Source organism: Podarcis vaucheri (assembly GCF_965113315.1).
Source record: "Podarcis vaucheri genome assembly, chromosome: 2".
NCBI classification, from domain to species: Eukaryota; Metazoa; Chordata; class Lepidosauria; order Squamata; family Lacertidae; genus Podarcis; species Podarcis vaucheri.
The window spans coordinates 69,858,492-69,884,459 of NC_138760.1; the positions used below are offsets into that span (position 1 = coordinate 69,858,492).

Genomic DNA, 25,968 nt, shown 5'->3' on the forward strand with positions numbered 1-25,968 from the left:
CTGGGCATTAGGAAGTATAGTCAAAGCTCCTTACTGTTTTAACGTTTCTAGAGCTGGGATGAAGATAGGATTCCTTGGAAGTAGGACTTGACAGCTAGAATATTCAGTCTAGGATTAGCCTCTGGTGGCAGACCATTACCATTCTTTTCTGTGAGTATCTTTATACAAAAAAGAGCCCCAACCACCCAATAACACCAGCTAGCATAAGTTAGGTCCAAACTTCAATCTTATACAAACTTACTCAAGAGCACACTTCATTGAACCCAGTGGGGCTCGTCTCCAAATGCACATGATTACACAACGCTACATGTGAAAGTTAACTTTCTTTGCAACTAGCTTTTACTGAATATGCTGAAGGATGGAAATCTATAACCATTTTTCTTTAGGGGAAAGATACCCTTAGCACCACCTCCTGAGTTAGCAGGAGACCTTTGCAACACCACCCTTACTTAGCCCTGCTCATGCCCTTCCAAAACTGAGAATGAAGCTAGTCTATCATATTTCCTTCCTGCTACTTATATAACTTGACTCCACACTCATTTAATCTGAATACATTTGGCAGTGCAATTTCTCTCCCACTGTGTCCAAGCAAGGATTTGTTTTTAATTCCTGGAGGCAGCAGGATACTGACCACTCTTCCCTGGGGGTGCAAAACATTTTCTAGTCCTCTATATTTTATTTGAACAAGATTTAACAAGGAAAACTGCTGGAGACAACACGCCATTATTCCATTTGAATAAATACTCTTTTTTTTTTTCTTTATGAGCACAGCAGCAGGAGGGATAGTGCCTGCTAAGCCAGAGCATAATACAATTCCACACAGGAAGAGAAGAAAAATGATTTGATCTTGTTGATGTTTATTCACAACTGCCACGGCTATCTCCTTTTCTTGGCACCGATTTACAGTTCTACTTTTTCTCTGCGGAAGGATAACCATGAAAAAGGAGTAGGTGGGAATGCAAAACTATGTGGGAAAGCAGATGGTAGCAATAATTGGATGCTTCACAACAGCAGGAAACAAACAGTAGAGTGCACCAAAGAAATAAATTAGTATTACTGCTACAGAATAGCTAGTTAATAAATAGTCTGAACTTGGAAGAGCAAAGTAGCCCAGTCTGGGACTGGGAAATCCCAAAGAGGCTGAGAAGATCCCCCAGTTAGAAACATATTTGCTGTATCATGAAGTAAGAGTTTTAGAGACCTGCTGTTGCATGTTCCCACTATTAAAAAAGCAAGAGGAAAACACTCAAAATGTGCTGGGAAATCATGTTAAGTGACTGCAGAATTACATCTAATGTGCAGGGGATGGAGGAGAGAAGAGGGGGTGACAACTAGTTCCTCCCCCCCACCACCACCCACCCCCGGTGCCTTGGGAGAAGCCTTATAAGTTCTTGAACCACCAGCAAGGCTCATTACACTACAGATCTTGGATGTTGCTTGAAGATTTTTCCATTAAAATTATTAATGCCTCTTGGGAATTGTTTTCCCTTTCCTGCAATTTAACAATACACCCCCCTTTGTTTGTGTTTACAATGAAAAACACAGTTGCTGTGAGTCATGGTTTACGCAGAAGCTGTCAATTTCTGCAAAATTATCTGTTCACAGGTTCCAGAGTCAGTTTATCGAGCATATATACTCTCATCTCTCTTTATATTTCGAAACGCCATATGCAGGACTGCCAGACTATGATACATAAGACTGTTACCTGCTACTCCTTTGCAGGATAAAGCACATTTAAGGGAACAAGCTTTAGAGCAGTACCAAGAAGTGTGATTCACCTTTTACTGACCCATCCTGGAGTAAGCATGCCTGCATCCTACAGACAATGGATAGATAGCCTGGTTTTAATGGGAAACCTTCTCTTTATTGAATCACAGAACAACATTTATTCTCTTTATATAATATAGTGCAGATTTCACAAACATACATATTTAAAATATAGATTCTTTGGTAGAAAAAGAATCTGTCCCAAACAAGAGAACATTTATTGAAAGCTGAAAGACGTTTGCCCTGATGTAGCCACCATTTTGAGTGTGCTGCTGCAACGCTGCTTTTCTGAGTAACAGGGTATGCCAGTAGTCAGAGGATTTAGAAATCAGAGCAGTTTGAAGGCTGAAAAAGATACTAAAAATATTACAACAAACCAGGGATAAGCAACATGGTGCCCTGCAGATGTGGTTGGACTGCAACTCCTATCATCTCTATTGGGGATGTGGCCCAACAACATCAAGAGGGCACCCTGTTCACTACCCTGGCAATAGACCAAACCTGATAAAGATGGTGAAAAATTCACTCTTAGAATAAGAGAAAAGTTGGGGGTTGGACTAGATGACCCTTCCAACTCTACAACTCCATGATACCATTTCAAACGGCTGTATCCAGTGCTAGTCCTACTCAGAGTAGACCCATTGAAGTTAACAGATATGTTGCCTTAAGTTCATTAATTTCAATGAGTAAGACTTAATTGGATGCAACCCAAGCCTTTTCCCTTACTAGTCAAGCACTCGTTTTATTCTCTAAGTGGGGCAAATCATAGCAAGTTGCTTGGTTGTTTAATACAAATATATTCAGGGTGTTCCTCCCAAATTGCAAGCACAAAGGGGGAGGAAAACTTTCCCATAGCCGTGCAAGATATAAACAATGCAAAGTAATAATTTTATAAAAATAATTCTGTCCTGAAAGTCTTGGGGCCTGTCCATATGAATCAGCAACAAACCTTTGCCTGGGCATCTAGGCAGGGATCCCACACTCCTGAATACAATGGCGCAAGAGCATTCAGCCACTTGGGATAGGGCCAAGAGGAAGAAAATACGACCGCCAACTACGTACATTTAGCCTGTATTAGCTTTTTATTAGCTAGTTATCTTTGAGCTACTTTTCATCGATCACCGGAAAGCTAGACATTCCAAGTATATTGGCCAAATCTGGTCTAAGTTTCTGTTCTATCCAAACAAGTAAGCTCAAAGAAGCAGTGTCACTTGAAGAGTGATTTTTTTAGACTTCCCAATTTGTCTCTAAGGTTTGATTAATAAAAGAGACAAGGCTAGGAAGATAAGGGGCTGATCCAGGCCTTTAATGAAATCTCTTTAAAACACACATACTTGTAGTGTAATCCCATGTTTGTTCACTTGGAAGGAAGTCACACTGTGTCCTATGGAACTTACTCCTGTGTAACTGTGCCCAGTATTGCAACCTTAATGATTCTTTCTCCAGGAACCTCTGGGGAAAAAACATTAACCGGCACAGTGACAAAGCCGCCCCATACTTTGAACTTGCAACGTTGTCTGCACTTTATCTTCCTCGCTAGCCTAGGCAGATAAATGATGGCCATTCAGCAAGTTATTACTGGTCAGCGAAACACAGTCAAAACGTTTTGTATTTTGTTACAAGCTCCTATTATTTTGCTGAACTGGGGAGGTGCCGTTTATGCCGGCTGGGGCACTGCTCTAGGTGCAGAGATTTGATTTATTGCTGTGTTAACTCCGTACGAGCCTTGATGTGAGAAATCTGTAGAACTGGCAGGAGTAGCTGGAAGGCATCTTGGATGTAAGAGGCACTGTTTGAAGCCTGCAAAGAAGAACATAAAAAGGCAATCACGCTGGGGGGCCCTTTCTATAAAGAGTGCCTGCTAATTCTAGAGGTTAGAATTGGTCAGCACTCAAAACCACCACTCCCCAAATCAAACACTTCAATGGAATAATGGGACATTATGCAACAAAAGGCATCTAGGAGAAAGGGCTGAGATATAGCCATGTCCCGTCTGGTAGCCTACATACAATGTTCATTGAAGAGCTATACCCACCCTCCACCCACTGCCATTTGAGCAGATAGTTCATATATTTTCTACATCTGCAATCCATAAGAGTTTGGGGAGTATTAAATATTATTTTTGTTCCAAAAATCCAAATTAAAGTTTTACAGCATAACCTCCCGCAGTCTAAATGAGCAGTCAGAAATATTTCTCAACATCTTATCCTCTACTTGCCACCCAATCAGCACAACAAAAAGATTACACCACACTTAGCTCTTTCAGTAATGAGATTTCAGAAACTAGTTACATAATATGAACCAGATGCTGTAACTTTATGACAATATTCACACACACACACAAGATTTCTCAACTTATTCTTTCTTCACTCCAGTCATCAGCCAGCCCACCTCAGACAAAGTCATAGCCAGTAAAAATATACATTGTTTAACTAGCTAAAATGTTCAAGTATATTGCAACTGACCTCCAAAAACACTCCAGTGATTAAAGGGTTAAGGACATCTGCCTTCTCTTCCACCTGGAAAGATTGGATATTTTAGTTGCATTACCAAACACAGCACAAAACCTCTTGAATTTTATCTGATCTCCAGTCCAAAAATGATTTAAAGATACACTGATTAGATTAGCTGATAATCCATCTCACATTATTTGAAAATGCAGCTCTGATGTATTTCACATCAAGAACATGTTACATACAAAGTAAAGTCAGTTTCTCAGATGAGCTTGCAAAAATTAAAACAACAGCTGTATTACTGGGGCATCATGCTACTTGAGAGAGAAAAAGGTCAGTATGAACCAAGAGTACTGAGGGGGCTACCAGAAATTATGAACAGGAAGTTCATAATATGCAGTCAATGTCAGCCGCCAAGGGGGGGGCATAGAAACCAAGAAGATATCTCTAAAAAAAGCATAGTGCAAAATGGACATTTTCCACAGACGTTGCTAAACAACAGTTTGCAAAATACTGTTATCTCACTAAGTCATATTATGATATTAATGGACTTGAATCCAATGATTTTAGTTGGTCTACTCTCTGAGTACGACTAACTAGATTATGGCCCTATGGATTCCCCCCCCCCTTCTTTTCTTTTTTTTAAAAAACCTTTTAATAAAGAGAGAGTAAAGTCTAGAACTGACTGCTGCAGCCACAAGAGACCGTAGGGTGCCTTCTCTTTTAAAACAGCAAAACAAAGGGAAATCCAGCTTTTCAGATAACTGAAGTAAGATCATACCATTGTCCAACAACTCTTTAAACTTGACTTCTTACCCCAGCAGCTGTTAAGCACGTCACAAAGCCTTTAGACACAGCCGATAGTTCTTTGCACAACACAATGGTCATTCTGAGAAAGAACAAACAGCACACAGTAAACACAAATTGAAAGAAAATTTCCTCCTTGAATGCAATGCTTTTCAATAACCGCTCTTCAAAAACAAAAGTGATTTGATGAATTAAGATTCTTTTGAAAGAATCTGCCTCCTTCAAGCTTAATTCAAGCCTGTATTCGAAAGACAGATGGTGGAGGGAACAGGGATATTTCGAATAATCTGTCAGCATCACACTCTTACCTCCCCTGGGGGGGGGGGGGCTGGTATGGACATCACTATTCTGTCTCATCAATCCACCACTTTGGGTGGTGAGATAAGTATAAAGTCCCCTGCGGAGTGAAAACAAGCACATGACCCCAAAGGAGTGGTGTGATCTCCTGGCTCCACAAGCAAGCAGGAAGACAAGTCAGAACCTTGCCACCTTTGCAGCAGGAACACAACTCCATCTACACCATTGCACAGGTTGCTACTGATTGGATTTGAAATTATTTTTTGTGTATGTTTTTGTTGTTAATCGCTTCTAGGTGCTTTGTGAGAAGCGATTCACAAATGAAATAGACGGAAGTATTAAGCAATCTGCCTCCTCCCTGTTTTCCCCACCCCTAGTTCTCTGCTCCAGACTGCAGAATCCATGGCTGCATTTGATTTTTTAAAACACAGAGGAAAACAACACATAAGCGGGGGCAGTATGCAATGGACTTGTTCCGTTGGCATAAAAATTTATGCATGCACAAGGAAACTTTCCTCCGCTCCCCAAATCTGCTCTGGAACAGATTAAAGGGGTGCATGGGAAGAGGAGAGGGTAGAAGTTCCATTAAAGAAGCAATTTTTTTTGCATCAACGGAATGAGTGGTGTAGAGCTACTTTGGATACAACTCTTGAGTATAGTTTGGCCTAATAGTTCTCTAATATCAAAATCAAGAGAAATGGAACAGTAGTATCAAAGCCAGCAACAAGGATTCTACAGTGGTACCTCGGGTTACACACGCTTCAGGTTACACACTCCGCTAGCCCAGAAATAGTGCTTCAGGTTAAGAACTTTGCTTCAGGATGAGAACAGAAATCGGGCTCCGGAGGCACAGCAGCAGCAGGAGGCCCCATAGGTAAAGTGGTGCTTCGGGTTAAGAACAGTTTCAGGTTAAGAACAGACCTCCAGAACGAATTAAGTACTTAACCCGAGGTACCACTGTACTTATCATCTTATACACAGCAGAGTGGCCAAGAGTGATCAACCTTACTGTGAAAGGGCTTTGGCCCGATCTAGGGATAACGCCTCTTGCTCCTGCCCGTGAAGAACCAGAGCTGCAGTTTTGTGGAACGCTTCGATAGAATAAGCTGTCAATTCAGCCAGGCTCCTGATCGCACATGCGTGAACTTCCTGCAGAAGTTAGAAAAAGATAAATAAATTATTGTGTTACTTTCCCACCCAATTCCATCCCACAGGCTTCATGCAGAGATTGTAACTGCAAGCATGAAGCAGCATGCTGTCAGCTATGAGCTTAGATTATATAAGCGCATTGACAGCTAGACAGCAGTGCAATATTCCTTCGGTTAAAATGATTACCTCTACTGATTTTTTATCCTCTTGCTCAGCATCCCCGGAGCCCACTTGCTGGTCTCCTTCGTTCGGCGTTTCTTGTTTTGCAGTTCGCGCGCTGAGGCTTTTTGTCAATTCATGAGCGGAGTTCCTTGCCTGTCCGAGAGGAAGCAGAAACACACCAGCACATCACCAAAAGGAGAGGCAGGACCATCCTGATCATGCTGCACATGGAGGAAGTACAACTGCCTCTGGAACGAAACTACACAATGGGGAACATAATTTTTGTTGCATTGACACCTGCAGTTGTTCTAACCTAATTTCAATGTGCTGATTTCATATCTGAAGTGGGTTTTGTTCTGTAAGCTCTAGGTTTTTTTTGCAATTCATGTTTTTCACTTTTCACCATAATCTTTGTTTTTCACAATGCAAGAATTCAATATTTTATTAAACACATAGCCAAAGCAGTACCATATGAGTATAAATGTAAGTGACTTACATAGCATTGAACATGACATGTACAGCATTGAAAATGACATGTATATCTATGTACAGCTGGAGGTATGCAAAAAAAATTATTCCCTTGGGATGCACAATATACTGGGGAACAAATTTTTTTCCCCATTTTCTTTTGCATGAGATTTTTCAAATGTTCTTATATGTTCTTTCAATGCTGGTTTCAAATCTGAAATTATTTCTGTGTACATGCGATAGTTATCTTTCAATTTCTGACTCTTGCCGATATGTCATATTTACACTGGGGATAAGTGGACACTGACACGTTGATCTACCCTAACCACATGGTAATTATTGTTTTGCAAACCTAGTTTTTCTTTATTTTACAGTTTTGTAACCTAAATATTTGTATTTTTCAGATCAGACCATGGCTTCTTCAAGTAGACAAAAATGTGTAAACAAGCCTGATGCCTTTTGTTATGTATGTGGCTGCTACCCACTTCCTCGTCAAAGACGCACTATAACAGTGTTTGTGAGGCGTGCCTAACAGCCAAAAGATGACCAAAAAACACTCACTCACTTGGGTTAGTTTGGCTGGCGTTGTAGAGACTCGTAATTGTGAAAAGAGATCTGCTACTTCCTTTGTGAAGTCTTCCTCCTCTGAAAGCAAGAGATGACAGGTGCTGAATGCTACATCTAATCATCGACAATAAAACTTACTAAGTTGCACAAAGAGATGAATGGACAGAACTGTGAACATCAAAGCAGCAGAAGTAAGAGATGATTGGATCCCTTTCGGAGCTCGAAGCATGGGTACCCCCAACAAAAAAATAAAATTCTGTTTTGTAATTTGGAACTAATGTGATTTGATTGGTTTGTTAATAAAAATTATTTTTCAAAAAAATAAAACTTACTAAGTTGCATTTGAATTTTGCATTTGTACTCATTTCTGTCCTTTGGTATAAATAGCTTTGCTTTACAAATACCACGCACACACATTTCCCCTTACTTTTTAGGAGGGAAAAAGTGAGTCTTATAGAGCAAAAAATACGGTATCTTAGTCTCCTTAAACTCTACCAAGAGGGACAGCCTCCTGCTCAAGGATTTGTATTAGAATGGTCTTCTTCCCCTTTATGTCAGGAATGATGAAGGAGATTATCCTGGGGAGCTTAGCAGTGCTTCTCTTGCGCAAGTCCACAAGACTTCTGCTGCGGTTTTCATGATCCCACTGATCAACTGCAATATCCTTCATTTAAGCTTTGGATCACAGACTCAAAGAGTGAGTGAGTCAGAATACCAGTAGTGATTAACCAAGAGCCTGATGACATAGATAATCTTGCCAAAGGTATTCACTTGAAGAAGCTGGAAGTGCACAGAGTAGTCAATTAACAGCCTGTGTTATCTGCATCTCCTGCAAAGCTTCCAGAGAACTGTCCACTGTCAGAAACAGAATAATGGCAAGATGGACCATTGATGGGACTTAATGGACTGGTTCATATGCTTAGTTTTCCATCTTTCATGTGTTATTGCACCACACTCATAACGGAATGACTGAACTCACCATTCAGACATTTTACTTTTGCTATTCAGTCTACTGTTACTTTTGCAAGTGGGAATTCTTGTAATTACCCTTCTTTTCTTCCTCTTCATCATCATAAAATTCAGCTAACGAAAACGCTTCTTTGAGCTGTTCCAGTTCGGCCTTCAAAGTATCTAACTCATCTCCGGAGAGGGCGCTTATCACCGACTTCACCTGATTTAAAAGGAAAGAAAGCCACAAAGAGAACCGTAAACCCACCAGCCAGAAACGCTTGATATTTGGTGTGAAAAATTAAGGTGGCAGCACTAATGACAAGCTGACTACGGAAAGCAATTCACTCTTTGAGAAAGGGAGCTCTGTGTTTGGCATATTCCCTCACAGCAGAGAGAGAAGGTGTGTGTGTAAAAATATCAAACCTGCTCTACCTCGCAGTGCCATTGATTTTTACTCTCAATGGCTCAGGCATTCGGAGCAACAAAGATCGAGAAAGCTCTTATTTTAATAAAAAACACTACACAAGGGGTAAAGAAACAGCAGGGGAGGGCAGGGAGAGGTGTTTTTCCTGCATTTACTGGCTTTCATTTACTGATGCTTGTGTGGAATCTATAAAAGGGCTCATCTGCCAGAGTTTAAAGAAATATTCATTTTTATTCCTCCTCAACTGTAAAAAAAGGAAATTGCTCAGGGCCATTACCTTTGATTCACTCTCTCTGGAAAGCATCTCTAAAGCTTCCAAATGAGAAAGACCCTGAAACTCATCAAAAAGTAGCCCATAATGGGCTTTCTTCTCTGTAGCCATGGAAACCTCAGTAGCTGTCCGCTGTTCTTCTCTCTCCTTTGCCTCTCGCAAGATCTACAAATGGAAAAGTTGAAGCGTTAACGCTGGTGCATGTATATAGAAACACACACAAAGGAAAGGTTCGTCCTGAAATATCTGGTGTTCTGCTGTGAACAGCTCTAGGGACTGATCATTTGCCATTAAGGGAATCCAGGAAGAAGCTACTCTTTGTTGCTGTGTAGAAGCTTGAAGTTAGCCAATACCTGAGAAAGTGTGGAATTTCTGATCATCAGGCCTTTTGTTTTCTTAAAACCAGGGTCACCTTCAGCTATCACATCCATGGTCTTCTTACCAATGAATTCTAATGCATCCAAACTTCCACTAATAACCGTCTTCCCCTAAAAGTGGGGCAGGGTAAGGTGGGAAGCAAGAGAAAAAGAGTAAACATTTGATTGATGGAGTTTACTTACGTGCTGCATTTCCACAATAAGCTGCACCCAAAGAGGCTTACAGCACACATTCAAAACATCAAAATACAGAGCATTGGAAATACAAATATACAAAACACAGAGCATGTCAGTAAATTCAAAAATTTGAAGGAACAGAGATCAAAACTCAAGTCAGAAATATAAATCACATGATGAGAGCACTGGGAGTCAAGTGTTCAAAGTGCAGGGTGGGGTTTTTAGTAGACTTTGGGAAGAATGATAATAGGTGGCAATAAGAAGGAACAACACAGCCTAGCACCACTTTATCTTGATGCTGGAACAACCATAAACATGACAAATAATTTTTCAAAAGCATATAATTATATGCTGTAAGAAGTGGATAAGTTTGCAAAAACTATATTTCTCATTTTGTTTTACGAACCCAGTGAGACGCATTTCGTCTGCTTATTCCACGTTGATAAAAAATAAGTCACATCCACATCATACATTAAAGCACATTCATCACACATCTGAAGCACATGGCTTCCCCCAAAGAATCCTGGGAGCTGTAACTTGTTAAAGGTGCTGGGAATTGCAGTTCTGTGGGTGGTAAACTACAGTTCCCATAATGCTTTGAGGGAACCCATGCACTTTAAATGTGCATTGAACGTGCTTTAAATGTATGATGTGAATGTGACCAAGTAATGCTTTCCAAAAAAACCCCAGATGATTAAGCCGCCATGTTAGGTTGCATTGACCAGGTATAGGTCCCCCTGCTATTTTTACACTGAACTCCACATAGCATGAACGCCATATAGTACATTAAGGTGGAAGGTGACGATATTAAACTAGAAAATTAATATGTGCTGCATTAGTCCAAACCAGGCCGCCGCCACCTAACACCTTACAGTCTTTTCTCAGGTTAGATTACAAGCCAACCTCGAGAAGCACCGCCCCCTCCCGCTACCCGGCTGCAGCAATGACAAGGATGGATGTTTCTCTTCCCCTTTCTTCTTTGTGTTTGAAAGCTGCTAAGGCAACATTCCTCCTGCCATCACAATAATAATAAAATAATAATAATAATAATAATAATAATAATAATAATAATAATAATAATAAAATTATTTATATCCCGCCCTCCCCAGCCGAAGCCAGGCTCAGGGCGGCTAACAACAATAAAACAGTACAAAAGTACAGCACAAACAACACTCTAAAACCATTCATTATAAAATTAATTAATTCAAGCCACTGGCAACCATTGGGCCAGAGCTCCGCGAAGATTGCCAAGGGAGGGAGTCAGGCCTGGTGGAACAGCTCTGTCTTGCAGGCCCTGCGGAAAGATGCCACTAGTCACTCTTCATCCTGGAGAAGAGTGACTAGTGGGGTGCCACAGGGTTCTGTCTTGGGCCCGGTCTTATTCAACATCTTTATCAACGACTTGGATGATGGACTCAAGGGCATCCTGATCAAATTTGCAGATGACACCAAACTGGGAGGGGTGGCTAACACCCCAGAGGACAGGATCACACTTCAAAACGACCTTGACAGATTAGAGAACTGGGCAAAAACAAACAAGATGAATTTTAACAGGGAGAAATGTAAAGTATTGCACTTGGGCAAAAAAAATGAGAGGCACAAATACAAGATGGGTGACACCTGGCTTGAGAGCAGTACATGTGAAAAGGATCTAGGAGTCTTGGTTGACCACAAACTTGACATGAGCCAACAGTGTGACGCGGCAGCTAAAAAAGCCAATGCAATTCTGGGCTGCATCAATAGGAGTATAGCATCTAGATCAAGGGAAGTAATAGTGCCACTGTATTCTGCTCTGGTCAGACCACACCTGGAGTACTGTGTCCAGTTCTGGGCACCACAATTCAAGAAGGACACTGACAAACTGGAACGTGTCCAGAAGAGGGCAACCAAAATGGTCAAAGGCCTGGAAACGATGCCTTATGAGGAACGGCTAAGGGAGCTGGGCATGTTTAGCCTGGAGAAGAGGAGGTTAAGGGGTGATATGATAGCCATGTTCAAATATATAAAAGGATGTCACATAGAGGAGGGAGAAAGGTTGTTTTCTACTGCTCCAGAGAAGCGGACACGGAGCAATGGATCCAAACTACAAGAAAGAAGATTCCACCTAAACATTAGGAAGAACTTCCTGACAGTAAGAGCTGTTCGACAGTGGAATTTGCTGCCAAGGAGTGTGGTGGAGTCTCCTACTTTGGAGGTCTTTAAGCAGAGGCTTGACAACCATATGTCAGGAGTGCTCTGATGGTGTTTCCTGCTTGGCAGGGGGTTGGACTCGATGGCCCTTGTGGTCTCTTCCAACTCTATGATTCTATGATTCTATGATTCTATGATTCTAAGTCCCGCAGGGCCCTGGTCTCTTGTGACAGAGTGTTCCACCAGATCGGAGCAACAGCCGAAAAAGCCCTGGCTCTAGTTGAGGCCAGCCTAACCTCTCTGTGGCCTGGGACCTTCAAGATGTTTTTCTTTGAAGACCGTAAGTTTCTCTGTGGGACATACCAGGAGAGGCGGTCCCGTAGGTACGAGGGTCCTAGACCGTATAGGGCTTTAAAGGTTAAAACCAGCACCTTAAACCTGATCCTGTACTCCACCGGGAGCCAGTGCAGCTGGTATAGCACCGGGTGAATGTGATCTCGCAGCGAAGACCCCGTAAGGAGTCTCGCTGCAGCATTCTGCACCCGCTGGAGTTTCTGGGTCAGTCTCAAGGGCAGCCCCACGTAGAGCGAGTTACAATAATCCAGTCTGGAGGTGACCGTCGCGTGGATCACAGTGGCTAGGTCAGGGCGAGAGAGGTAAGGAGCTAACTGCTTAGCTTGGCGGAGATGGAAAAATGCCACCTTTGTTATAGCTACAATCTGCGCCTCCATGGAAAGGGAGGTGTCGAAGATTACACCCAAACTCTTAACGGACGGTGCTGGCACTAATTGCGCCCCCGCAAGAGATGGGAGTTGCCCCCCCAAACCCATATCGTCCTGTCCCAGCCACAGGACCTCTGCCTTTGAAGGATTTAGCTTCAACCGGCTCCCATGTAACCATCCAGCCACAGCTTCCAATCATCTGGTCAGTGTGTCTGGGGCCGAGTCAGGATGGCCATCCATCAACAGATAGAGTTGGGTGTCATCGGCATACTGATGGCAACCCAGCCCAAAACTCCGGACAAGCTGGGCGAGGGGGCGCATAAAGATGTTGAAAAGCATCGGGGAGAGCATCGCACCCTGAGGTACTCCACACACCAAGGAGTGGCGCGATGACAATTCCCCCCCAAGTACCACCCTCTGTCCCCGACCAGAGAGAAACGAGCGCAGCCATTGAAGGACTGTGCCCTGGATCCCCACGTCGGCAAGGCGGTGGTCCAGAAGTTCGTGATCGACCATGTCGAAAGCTGCTGACAGATCTAGAAGAATCAGCAGCCCCGACCCACCTCGATCCAGTTGTCTACGAAGATCATTTGTTAGGGCAACCAGAGCTGTCTCGGTCCCATGACCAGCGCAGAAGCCAGACAGGAATGGATCCAGAGCCGATGTTTCATCCAGAAACCCACCAAGCTGTTCAGCAACCGCTCTCTCAATCACCAGGAACAGAAGATTCGAAACCGGGTGGTAATTGGATAGATCTAAAGGATCTAATGAGGTTTTCTTTAAGAGCAGGCGCACCACTGCCTCCTTCAGTTCCCCTGGGAATGTCCCCGTGCCGAGGGACAAATTGATGATATCCCCCAGGAGGGCCCGCACCTCATCTGGACACGCTCTAATCAGCCAAGACGGGCACGGGTCGAGAGGACAGGTGGTGGGCTTTCCAGCTCGGAGGAGTCTGTCCACATCGGCTGGGGATATCCGGTCGAAGTGGTCCAATACTGGACCCGAGGACAGTCGAGGGGCCTCCAGTTCCTTTATTGTATCCAAATTGGCAGGGAGGTCATGGCGGAGCAACAAGACCTTCTCCGCAAAAAAGCTCGCAAATGCCTCACAGCTGAGTGTCAAATTGTTATTTAAATTTGGCTGTCCCTCAAGGGACGTTAAAGACCTGATTATACTAAATAATTGCGCCGGGCGAGAGCTAGCAGATGCAATGGAGGCCAAGAAGTAAGACTTCTTAGCAGCCTTCACCGCCATCTCGTAGGTTTTCATAAAAGCCCTATAAGATGTTTCTTGAGGCTCCGTCACAGGCACCCCGCCATACTCGCTCTAGCCATCTGAGGTCTCGCTTCATTTTCCGGAGCTCCTCGGTAAACAAGGGAGCCCGGTTTCTGCGGGGTCACAGAGAGCGCTTAGGTGCGATCTCATCGATGGCTGCCAGGAGCTGGATATTCCAGCCCTCAACAAGCTCAGTCAATGAGTCGCCAGGGGGAGCAAGGTCCCACAAGGCTTGGCGGAATCTATCAGGGTCCATCAGCCTCTGCAGGCGAGCCCAAATCGGCTCACCACCTAAGCAGGGTGGGGGTGGAAAGTCAATCCTGGCTTTCAGAGCGTAGTGATCAGACCATGGCACCTTCATCAAAGGAGACATGATCACATCTATACCTACGCCAAAGATCAAATCCAGCACGTGGCCTGCTTGATGTGTGGGGCCCGAAACAAACTGGGAGAGCCCTAGTGTCGCCATGGAAGACACCAGGTCCAGAGCCTGTGAGGAGGGAGTGGCATCAGCATGAATGTTGAAGCCCCCCAATACCAATAGGTTAGGGAACTCCAAGGCCCAGCCGGCCACCACCTCCAATAGGCCTGACAGGGTGGCTGCTGGTGCGCTAGGTGGCCGGTACACCAACCAGACAGCCAAGCTCTCCTCGGAGCCCCACACTAGGCCAATACATTCAATGCCGGGGATCGATGGCGATGGTAGAGCCCTGAAAGGACAATCTTCCCGGATTAATAATGCCACCCCTCCCCCCCAGCCCACAGTCCGCGACTGGTGGAGGACGGAGAAACCCGGGGGCGCCATCTCTCGGAAGGTAACTGTTGCCCCTTCGTGCACCCAGGTCTCTGTCACACAAGCCAGGTCAACCCCCTGCAAGATAAAGAAATCTCGCAGGGTGGCAGTTTTGTTGCCTATAGACCTGGCATTGCACAGCACCAGTGACGGAGGTGAGTAATCCTTGCTCACCCTACCCTCGTCCCTTGGGATGAGGCACAGATTGGAAGGGGTACGAGCGTATCCATATCTCGATCCCCTTCGCCTATAACAACTGCCCCCACCGCCATGCCTCCCTCGCCCCTCCACGGTAGCAATCCCAAGCCTCATAGTAGCCTCCATTGATGGCAATTAATGTTATTCTTTCGCAGCCTAAAACAATAAAACCTTAAAACAATAAAAACAAAAACAACCCAGAAAACAAAAAAAAATGCAAATAAAAACTGCAAAAATTACAAATTCATCAAAATCTAACAAATTCCCAAGCCCACCCAAACATCCATCCCACCCCCATATATAAAAAATCTAAAGGGAAAGGAAATTTTTAAAACATGTTAAAAAGAACTCTGCACCGCTCCGGGTCCTCCTGGGCAGTAGCAGCATCAGTGGCAACAACCGTCCTTGTGAGGCCCCACCCTGGGCCAGATAGTAAGTGGCAGGAAGGAGCAGGGCCCTCAGGCACTCACACAGGAGAGTCCTCCTGGGCAGCAGAGCAGTCCATTTGAGGCTTCAGGCCCTGCCCCGGGCCAGATGGTAAGTGGCAAGAGCAGGGCCCTCAGACACTCACGCAGGGGGCCAGCAGGGGGGTGGTTTCTGGCTCAGACTGTAGACTGTAGTGGGAAAAAGCTATGAGGGGAGGAAATATAGGCTACAGTGGTGCCTCGCAAGACGAAAATAATTCGTTCCGCGAGTCTTTTCGTCTTGCGATGTTTTTCGTCTTGCGAAGCACGGTCTGTCGCAGCTGCGCCTCTTCAAGCGGCTTTAAAAAAAAAGCGCAAGACGTTTTCGTCTTGCGAAGCAAGCCCATAGGGAAATTCGTCTAGCGAAGCAACGCAAAACCGAAAAACCCTTTCGTCTAGCGAGTTCTTCGTCTTGCGAGGCAATCGTCTTGTGGGACTGTACTTCACAATACCAGCATGTTAGGAATACATCACTTCTCTAAATGAAATAAAGCATTACAAAGTTCAGCAACATCACTAATTGCTAGCAAAGTCCACAGAATACTACAAATCCAAATCTTTATTGCTTAGCCAAAGGTCCTTACCACCACAAAGCACCATGCAATGTACCATTTGCTAATGTACTTGTATACTTTCAGGATATTTCACTCCACCCCAATTAAACATCAGTTCTAGACTAAGGAATTCATTGAGATTGGTGCCCAGGGGAGTCGCCTGTGTGAGTGTCTGAGGGCCCTGCTCCTTCCTGCCACTTACCATCTGGCCCAGGGCAGGGCCTGAAGCCTCATTCATTGAGATTGGTCTTAAGCACGCAGCAGGAAATCCTCCTTTATGAAGGAATGCCGTCAAGACATTCCAGATTTTACATCTCAAGGATAAAATGCCCACTTCTACTCAGACGCCAATCAAAAACTTTTTCTTAACATATACAGCTGCTAGACAGGTCACAAGCAACTAATTACTCACCCATAAGTTATGATAATGCATATTACACAACACTACAGAATCATTTGATGATTTAATGAGCCATTGCGCAGCATCAACCAACCGCTTGAATCACGTTTTCCACTACCCAGAATTCAAAATGAAAGACAAGCTTCCAATAAATAAATTGATCCAATAAATGAATAAATAAATAATAAAATAAGCTGGTGTTAATTGATATATTGCTTGCAGTCTCACTCACTGTGCTCTGAACAGCAGCAGAGATGGTAGAAAACATTCCAAATGCACCACTAATAGGCGAGGGATTTTCAGTCTCTTCTTTGCCATCATTGCCTTCTTCAGAGTTTTGGATTTCTGAAACAAGGGGAAGGGAATAGGATTTAAGTGGTGTGTGGGCCAAACTTAGCCTGTGAGGGATTTAAATTTGACCTACTAGGCCATTTTCCCCAAACCGTGCACACCTCTCCACACCTGACTTCATTTGTGGTGCGAGGTGTGGGGTAAGCAGAGATAGAATCATAGAATCATAGAGTTGGAAGAGACCACAAGGGCCATTGAGTCCAACCCCCTGCCAAGCAGGAAACACCATCAGAGCACTCCTGACATATGGTTGTCAAGCCTCTGCTTAAAGACCTCCAAAGAGACTCCACCACACTCCTTGGCAGCAAATTCCACTGTCGAACAGCTCTTACTGTCAGGAAGTTCTTCCTAATGTTTAGGTGGAATCTTCTTTCTTGTAGTTTGGATCCATTGCTCCGTGTCCGCTTCTCTGGAGCAGCAGAAAACAACCTTTCTCCCTCCTCTATGTGACATCCTTTTATATATTTGAACATGGCTATCATATCACCCCTTAACCTCCTCTTCTCCAGGCTAAACATGCCCAGCTCCCTCAGCCGTTCCTCATAAGGCATCGTTTCCAGGCCTTTGACCATTTTGGTTGCCCTCCTCTGGACACGTTCCAGTTTGTCAGTGTCCTTCTTGAATTGTGGTGCCCAGAACTGGACACAGTACTCCAGGTGAGGTCTGACCAGAGCAGAATACAGTGGCACTATTACTTCCCTTGATCTAGATGCTATACTCCTATTGATGCAGCCCAGAATTGCATTGGCTTTTTTAGCTGCTGCGTCACACTGTTGGCTCATGTCAAGTTTGTGGTCAACCAAGACTCCTAGATCCTTTTCACATGTACTGCTCTCAAGCCAGGTGTCACCCATCTTGTATTTGTGCCTCTCATTTTTTTTGCCCAAGTGCAATACTTTACATTTCTCCCTGTTAAAGTTCATCTTGTTTGTTGATGAAGCAGCTGCCAATGCACAATCCAGCCCCTTTATTGACCCCCCAATTGTCCATTGGCAAAGGAAAGCAGGCTTTGATTTTTCCACCCATCAACTGATGAGCAGTAGAGCCAAAGGTCAGGTGAATGAGTTCCCTTGCACTCCTTACTCCTAGGGTTGTGCGTGGTCCCTACTTCAAAGCACCCAATCAGCTGACATCACTGTGATGTCAAGTGATTGATAGGTGGTTACCACCACCTACCTGTCTAATTTGAAAAGGATCTGGTCAAAGAGCCAAAAAGGTTCTCCACCTTGGTTTAGAACAGAGGGAGGGAGAAATGTAAAAATGTCTGCTGGCCAATTGTTTTACCCTTTTTAATATATGCAATTGTTTCTATGGTATTGTGAAATTGCTGCAAGATGCTTTATAGGAAGCGATTCATTAAATAAATAAAGATGTATACCAAATCTAAGATATCTCTCTCTCTCTCTCTCTGAATTGCATAAAATTGATGCTTCTATGAACAAGAGGCGGCAAATAAGGTCCCAAGCATCTTTTTTAATATATTTGTGATAATGCCACATAAAACTCATGCAATATCACAGATGTAGTGCTTAATATCACAAACCTGTTGCCAATCTGATCTTCGTGTGACAAAATCCATAGTTGACTTCAGGGTCAGTGATAAAACAGCTACTTGATAGAAATCCAGGAATTCTGAAGTTTGTGTTTGACACTTGTGATTAAAAGGCAGTTCAACATTTTGTGACCCGTGAGGTCATAATTTGAAAACTGACTTGGATAAGCATGTGTCTTTAAGAAATGGCAGATCTTTCTTTTATTTCTGTTTCGCAAATGATGTTTTCTGAATACGGCCAAGTAGTCCTATTTTTATTTTGGGTTGAATCCAAAGCTTGAGTTCAAGAGTCACACAGTCCTTGCCATGAGTTCCAAATCTGTTCCAGAGGGATGGGGGACCCTCAAGAATAGAACTGGGGTGTGCATAGGAAGCTGCAGTGGGGATGAGAGGAGGTGAAAGTCCCCTGATGCAAATATTGGATTCTGCCCTCTGCCTCCATGTCTACTTTTACAATTGACATTCTACAATGAAGGAATCTGGTGTTATAGTAACAGTACCATCCTAGGCAAGGACTTAGGTTGCACATAATGCTAAGCCAAACCATGACTTACTGTGAATGCATGAGTGTGCAAGTACTAGCAGTAGAAATAAGGTCTACTTTGACACCCACACCTACACACCCAGATGGTTTGGCTTAGCGTTACATCCAAATCCATAGTCATGGTTTGTGTCTTTCAGACAAACCACAAGCGGCAAGGCAAGAACAAACCTTGGCTACAGCTTGTCTGAGTAAGACCAACCACAAGTCTGGTTTTGGACAGACCAGCAAGCCAGACAATGGCTGAGCTTCAGCAAGATGAAGATCACAGGAAGAGTGAAGCGGGTTGCAGTTTTTACTGTTAGTACCTGCACACCAACACGCCAATGCTTAGCCATGCTTTGGCTTAGTACTGCAATGGCTCTAGGGCTTGATGCAGAGATATTCATGTGCAAAAGGACAATACCTAGAATCATAGAATCATAGAGTTGGAATAGACCACAAGGGCCATCGAGTCCAACCCCCTGCCAAGCAGGAAACACCATCAGAGCACTCCTGACATATGGTTGTCAAGCCTCTGCTTAAAGACCTCCAAAGGAGGAGACTCCACCACACTCCTTGGCAGCAAATTCCACTGTCGAACAGCTCTTACTGTCAGGAAGTTCTTCCTAATGTTTAGGTGGAATCTTCTTTCTTGTAGTTTGGATCCATTGCTCCGTGTCCGCTTCTCTGGAGCAGCAGAAAACAACCTTTCTCCCTCCTCTATGTGACATCCTTTTATATATTTGAACATGGCTATCATATCACCCCTTAACCTCCTCTTCTCCAGGCTAAACATGCCCAGCTCCCTTAGCCGTTCCTCATAAGGCATCGTTTCCAGGCCTTTGACCATTTTGGTTGCCCTCCTCTGGACACGTTCCAGTTTGTCAGTGTCCTTCTTGAACTGTGGTGCCCAGAACTGGACACAGTACTCCAGGTGAGGTCTGACCAGAGCAGAATACAGTGGCACTATTACTTCCCTTCATCTAGATGCTATACTCCTATTGATGCAGCCCAGAATTGCATTGGCTTTTTTAGCTGAAATCAAAAGAGCTTACAGTCAAGAATTTGGGCAAGGCCAGTGTAGCGTGACACTCCCTTTTCGTCCAAAAGCAGACACATATGTCATCATCACAAGCTAACTTGAAAGTCCCCTTGATTTTTCAATAGCTTCCTATGGGGAACTGCTCTTTCAAACGAGTTCAAAGCCCCTTTGAGTGCATGGAAATAAAAGTAAAGGTAAAGGGACCCCTGACCGTTAAGTCCAGTCACGGATGACTCTGGGGTTGCGATGCTCATCTCGCTTTACTGGCCGAGGGAGCCGGCGTTTGTCCGCAGACAGTTTCCTGGTCATGTGGCCAGCATGACTAAGCCGCTTATGCCAAACCAGAGCAGTGCACAGAAATGCCGTTTACCTTCCCGCCGGAGTGGTACCTATTTATCTACTTGCACGTTGACGTGCTTTCAAACTGCTAGGTTGGCAGGAAATAGTAATGCAATTATTTGGATCCCAGCCAATCTACGCCAGTAGTTTCACATGCAATAAGCTGATAAATATGCATTCAATTTGATTTGGACCAGTAGTCATTTACACCATACAGCAAAGAATCCTCATATGCAAAGGCACCTCCCATAGCCATATAGGAGGTGCCAGTGCTAGATAAGACATAGGCTATGGGCTGTAGCTCCCATTCCTTTGTGTATATGTCTTGGATAAAAGGAGGCAAGGGAAGCTGATACTTATGAAGAGCCTCACAATCTGTAAGTAAACTAGTGACAGCAAAATAGCAGCTTCTATTGAAATATATAACAGATTCCCTTGTACAAGAAGTAATAGCATTAAAACAACAACATCCATCATAGTACCACAAGGGGCAAACTTCAAATAGTTTATATATTTTTAATAGAAACCAACCTTCCCCAACATCTTTAGCCTCAGAAGATAATTCAGTAGGGCTGGGGATCCCAAGGGATGTCTCTGCTTTTTCAATGACATTTGAGATTCCGTGACCTAAAGAAAGCAGAGATGTTACTTTAGTCCAAAGGTAAAATGAATTACTTCACCAAGGAAGCAGAGGCCAAGTCAGCAAGATGAATTGCTCCAGGCAGTATGCTGCATTTGAAAAGCACAATGAATTGCCCAATCAAGCCAGTAGCTTAAAATTTCCCTCTTTTTCCTTTGTTTAAGAGACAGCACACATTGCAACCTTTCAACTTCTGTGCTGTTGCTTACATTTTTACCATGTTTAATCTGCCACTAATTAATCTTCTTCTGTTGTTTTCTATATAGAACATTTTGCACTTGTCACTTTTAACTTCTAAAGGTAAAAAAGAAAAAGAAAAGCAATTTTGAGCAGACCCAATTTATTTGATTCGGATTGTATAGCTTAGGTTTCGGGCAGCCTCACCTACGGTAGCCACTGTAGCAGAAGCAGTCGAGAGCAATGATTTTCCCCAGCTCCCCCAGTAACCCCATCCTGTCTGCGACCCTTCCATGGAACTGGAACCCTGGGGAAGAAACGAAATGACATTGCCAACTGTACTATTGAAATTAAACATCCAGTTTAACCAAAATTCATTTCCAGACAGGAAAACCAAGTCATTCAGGAATTTTTATAGCAACACAAGTCTTGAACCTTGCCATATGGGCATCCAGTATATATGTTTTAAAGAGGTGTCACATGCTGTTGGCCATCTGCCCCCATCAGCAGTCTAGCTGCTGCATTCTGCACTAGCTACTTACCAATGCATGGTCTACAGCGGCCAAGTTATCCCAGTCCAGACACAGTCATAGCTGGCAAACAAGGCAAAGCTGGTAAAAGGCACATGCCCTCAAAATATGCTCTAGGGCAGTGGTTCCCAACCTTTTTTTAGCCATGCCCCACCTAAGCAACTCTAAAATCCTGATGCCCCCCCATGACATATCATTATTATTCAAAAAGTGAACTATTCACATGGAGGAAACCTAAAAGGCCATTAACTGCTAACAAGTCATTCTTGATTTGTCCCCCTTAAAAATAAAGTTGCCCCCTGTGGGGCATGTGCCCCACATTAGCAAACCACAGCTCTGGGGGGTCCAGAGCAGATTGTGGGTGTATATGGGGAAGAGAGAAAGGCGAAGTCTCATTGCACTAGCAGGAACCCGCTCAAGCAGTGTTAGATTCCACCATACATCGTTTTATTAAATAATTTAAAAAATAATTAATTAAACGAAAATTAAGCAGAGAAGAACGCAGGTCATTGCTTGTATCCCTTTTGACAGGTTCCATCCTGCTTAAAGCACTCAGTTTGTCTCAGCCTTTACTGACTCTCACAGTTCTGACCGAGTAAGGTAGCAAAATCAACAAGAGGGTTTTGCCACTGTGCTGTCCGCTGCTACATCCATCCACATCTTCTTAGCCCATCATAAGTTATACAAGTCTGACTCCTGCTTTCCCTATGTCTCAAACAGGTCCAACAAGATGAATGTTAATGATGCACCTTACTATTTAGCACACAGGACAAATGCAGAACACAGATATCTACATCTCACAGTTCCACACTTCATTCAAATGGATCTTCTTGGCCCATTTGAATGTATAGGGAATGTATAATATTAAAATGTGAATGTTGTTGGGGTAAATGAGAATTTACTGATAGCAGGCTTAGCACCAATACCTGTACATTCTGACCCAGTGGCTGTTGTACAATACTGGGCTCAGAGATTTTTGCTTCAGGCCTTTTCCGTGTCATAGCCACAAGCTCAGCTTCCTCTCCATTAGTCTCAGTGGGTTCTGCCTCCTCTGTCTTCTGAACATTTTCCTCTAGTTCATGAGCAACTTCATTCAAGGGTTCATTATCCTTTTGGGACATGACCACAGCATACCCTAGATTTATAAAGAATTATTGTTAAAACACATACAAGAAGTTTAACAAGATAAATGGCATTTGGGGGGGAATAAACTTAACTGGAATATTTTCCGGTGGCCTACATAGGTTGCAGAGTAATTTAACATGTTTGGAACATATATACTTTTGGTGTCAATCTGCGCTCCTTACAAAAAAATAATCCTAGTATGTGTTTCCCTAGCAAGGACAGTCGTGGGAATGTGGGAGTTAATTACATTTTTTAAGTGTCCTTATTTGATTCGCATTGTACCCATTCATTATGATACTAATTCTATGAGACAATGCATTTTGAAAACAAAGTATTTTCCGTAGAAAAATATAGCAGTTGAAAACTTCCCACCATTGCTCCCTAATAATCCCAGCGTATAGGGGATCTAAAATCCAGGTTATGCCCAGTTGTGAAATTCTACATAATGAAACTACATGGCCCAGTTAGTACAGTAGCTACTCAAAACATTTTTCTTAAGATTGTTGTGCATTCCAAAATGTATTCACTTGGACTTGAAGTGTCCTCCCATTCACCAATGGCTCTTTGATCCAGCAAAAACTTCCATAAACAGAAGGCAAGAGGCAATTTTTTGCCTCTTTCGCTCTGAAGATTCCTGTGCCTCTCCCCCGTGTCTGTTCTAGACGGCTGACTGGTGGGGCAGAGGTCTTCAGGAGACAGGGACTGATACACACAAGTCACTCCACTCCCATTTTTCTTCATGAAAGCCTCTGCTGTATCAAACATGACAATGCTTGTCATAGAAAGTCAGCTATGTCCTGCTGGTCCTAGAATCATAGAGTTGGAAGAGACCACAAGGGCCATCGAGTCCAACCCCCTGCCAAGCAGGAAACACCATCAGAGCACTCCTGACATATGGTTGTCAAGCCTCTGCTTAAAGACCTCCAAAGTAGGAGACTCCACCACACTCCTTGGCAGCAAATTCCACTGTCGAACAGCTCTTACTGTCAGGAAGTTCTTCCTAATGTTTAGGTGGAATCTTCTTTCTTGTAGTTTGGATCCATTGCTCCGTGTCCGCTTCTCTGGAGCAGTAGAAAACAACCTTTCTCCCTCCTCTATGTGACATCCTTTTATATATTTGAACATGGCTATCATATCACCCCTTAACCTCCTCTTCTCCAGGCTAAACATGCCCAGCTCCCTTAGCCGTTCCTCATAAGGCATCGTTTCCAGGCCTTTGACCATTTTGGTTGCCCTCTTCTGGACACGTTCCAGTTTGTCAGTGTCCTTCTTGAATTGTGGTGCCCAGAACTGGACACAGTACTCCAGGTGTGGTCTGACCAGAGCAGAATACAGTGGCACTATTACTTCCCTTGATCTAGATGCTATACTCCTATTGATGCAGCCCAGAATTGCATTGGCTTTTTTAGCTGCCGCGTCACACTGTTGGCTCATGTCAAGTTTGTGGTCAACCAAGACTCCTAGATCCTTTTCACATGTACTGCTCTCAAGCCAGGTGTCACCCATCTTGTATTTGTGCCTCTCATTTTTTTTGCCCAAGTGCAATACTTTACATTTCTCCCTGTTAAAATTCATCTTGTTTGTTTTGGTCCTGATTGTGAAGATCACACAATACTGACAGACAGAAACAACATCAGTGTGTGTGTGTGCTAACAACATCAGGGAGCATTCCCCAATATCGTGGGGGGAAATAAAAGATGACCATACCATATTCTCTCCCTCTCTCACACACACACACACACTTCAGATATGCAGAACCACAAATATGTCTCTTCCTCTCTCTGTCCACGTGCATGACACAGGGCAGACAGCCCATTTCCCAAACATTTGCTCTTCTCAGGTCATATCACTTACCCCCCAAGTGACCTGTCAGCCTTCTATTACAGTTTAACATTACTGAATGACATCAGTGTGTTCAGTTGTATACAACACTGTTGTGAATAATAAAAAAGAAGGGAGGAAAACTGGATTTATTCAGGGTGGGGGTATTAGGCAGCAGCTAAAATAGCCTTCTGCTTAAACACTAGCCTGGTAGCTTTGTTGTTGTTTAGTTGTGTCCGACTCTTCGTGACCCCATGGACCAGAGCATGCCAGGCACTCCTGTCTTCCACTGCCTCCCGCAGTTCAGTCAAACTCATAGCCTGGTAGCTATACAGGTGGCAAGAAACGACATATAGGCAAATGCATTGAATACCATATGGGTGAGTGAGGGAGCTGTTGGAGGAGGAACTCTGCACCTAGTGTAGAAACCAGGGAAGCTGCCTTCTCCTCCCCTCTGGAGTCTAGCACAGAAACACAAGATGCTGCTGCAGGAAGGCTAGTGATCTCTGCCCCTCCTTGGGCAACACCCAACAGGCTACTAAAAAAACTAACTCCTTTTCTTGGCAGGCCGCTAACTTTCGTGCGCTTATTTGCAAGGCTAAGCTAAACATGAATCAAAAAGAACTTTTTAAGAGCTATGTCATAGAACCATTAAAGGCAAAGCAAAAAAAAAGTATCAAAAAAAGAAAGGAAGTACAATTGTTACCGGAAAGTGGCAGACAGTAAGTACTGGAAATGCAGCAACTGTTGATACTGTAAAAGATCAACTTGAGGCTACAGCTGGCAAACAGAGGGAGAGGTTGCTTTCTCCACACTTAAAGAGAAAACACCCGCTTTATGGAGCTCCTTTCAAATGGAGAACGGTGTGGGTGGGTCAGTGGGGGGGGGGAGAGAAGAGGGACCCCTAAAACCCGCAGCGCCCCCTGGAAACCCGTAAGTGGGTCAGGGATTTCGCACCGGGACTCTCGCTCCTCCCTTCCGGGGATGCTCAACAGGCAGGCCGGCCCACGGCTGCTTCCAGAGGTCGGGACGGGGAAAGCCCCATCATAGGGAAGGACCCCAACAGAGAGACCTCCCCACCCCTGAAGGGAAAGCCTCACTCCGCCCTTTGGTTTGGGGGACGGTGACAAGCGCCCTCCGCCCCCAGTCATCTCCTGTGAAGGTTTCGGCCAAGCATTGCTGCTGCTGCTCCCCAGGGCGGGCGGCGTTGTAGGGACACGTAGAAGAGAGTCGCGCAACTTACAGGCAACACAAACAAACCGGGCAACTCGCGGTCCGCCGCCTCCGCCTCGTCGGTTTCCACCCGCCAGAGGCCTTCCCCGTCCCCACCGCAGCCACGTCTCAGCAAGTCAGGCACACGCGCCTCTCCCCCAGCACAAACACCGACGGACGGTCCTCCAAACCATAGAGGCGGCGGGAAAGAACGGCGGCGCGTGGGGGTGGGAGGAGAATCATTCCAGGA

General features: G+C 44.2%; 1 protein-coding gene across 2 annotated transcripts; it reads right to left on the reverse strand.

The window, feature by feature from the left end:
• Nucleotides 1-1,842: 1,842 nt before the first annotated feature.
• FAM114A2 (family with sequence similarity 114 member A2) lies at nucleotides 1,843-25,908 on the reverse strand. Of its 2 annotated transcripts, XM_082211796.1 has the most exons (15): nucleotides 25,750-25,888; nucleotides 24,714-24,833; nucleotides 22,487-22,695; nucleotides 21,238-21,337; nucleotides 20,745-20,840; nucleotides 16,639-16,751; nucleotides 9,670-9,804; nucleotides 9,323-9,481; nucleotides 8,718-8,841; nucleotides 7,669-7,748; nucleotides 6,660-6,788; nucleotides 6,334-6,473; nucleotides 5,037-5,109; nucleotides 4,233-4,286; nucleotides 1,843-3,567 (listed from the first exon to the last, which is right to left on the reverse strand). In XM_082211796.1, the coding sequence occupies exons 3-15, from the start codon at nucleotides 22,679-22,681 to the stop codon at nucleotides 3,466-3,468; spliced, it is 1,500 nt and encodes a 499-aa protein (XP_082067922.1). In that variant the 5' UTR covers nucleotides 22,682-22,695; nucleotides 24,714-24,833; nucleotides 25,750-25,888; the 3' UTR covers nucleotides 1,843-3,465. The 2 variants fall into 2 exon arrangements, with proteins under 2 accessions (XP_082067922.1, XP_082067921.1); XM_082211795.1 differs by lacking the exon at nucleotides 24,714-24,833 and having other exon boundaries at nucleotides 25,750-25,908.
• Between the last annotated feature and the right edge of the window lie 60 nt (nucleotides 25,909-25,968).

Coding starts and splice junctions, on each gene's coding strand:
- FAM114A2 (XM_082211795.1), bottom strand. CDS start 22,681: ATGTCCCAAAAGGATAATGAACCCTTGAATGAAGTTGCTCATGAACTA. Junction 9,805..16,638: donor CTGCTGCTGTTCAGAGCACA/GTGAGTGAGACT, acceptor CCCCACTTTTAG/GGGAAGACGGTTATTAGTGG. Junction 6,474..6,659: donor AGGATAAAAAATCAGTAGAG/GTAATCATTTTA, acceptor TAACTTCTGCAG/GAAGTTCACGCATGTGCGAT.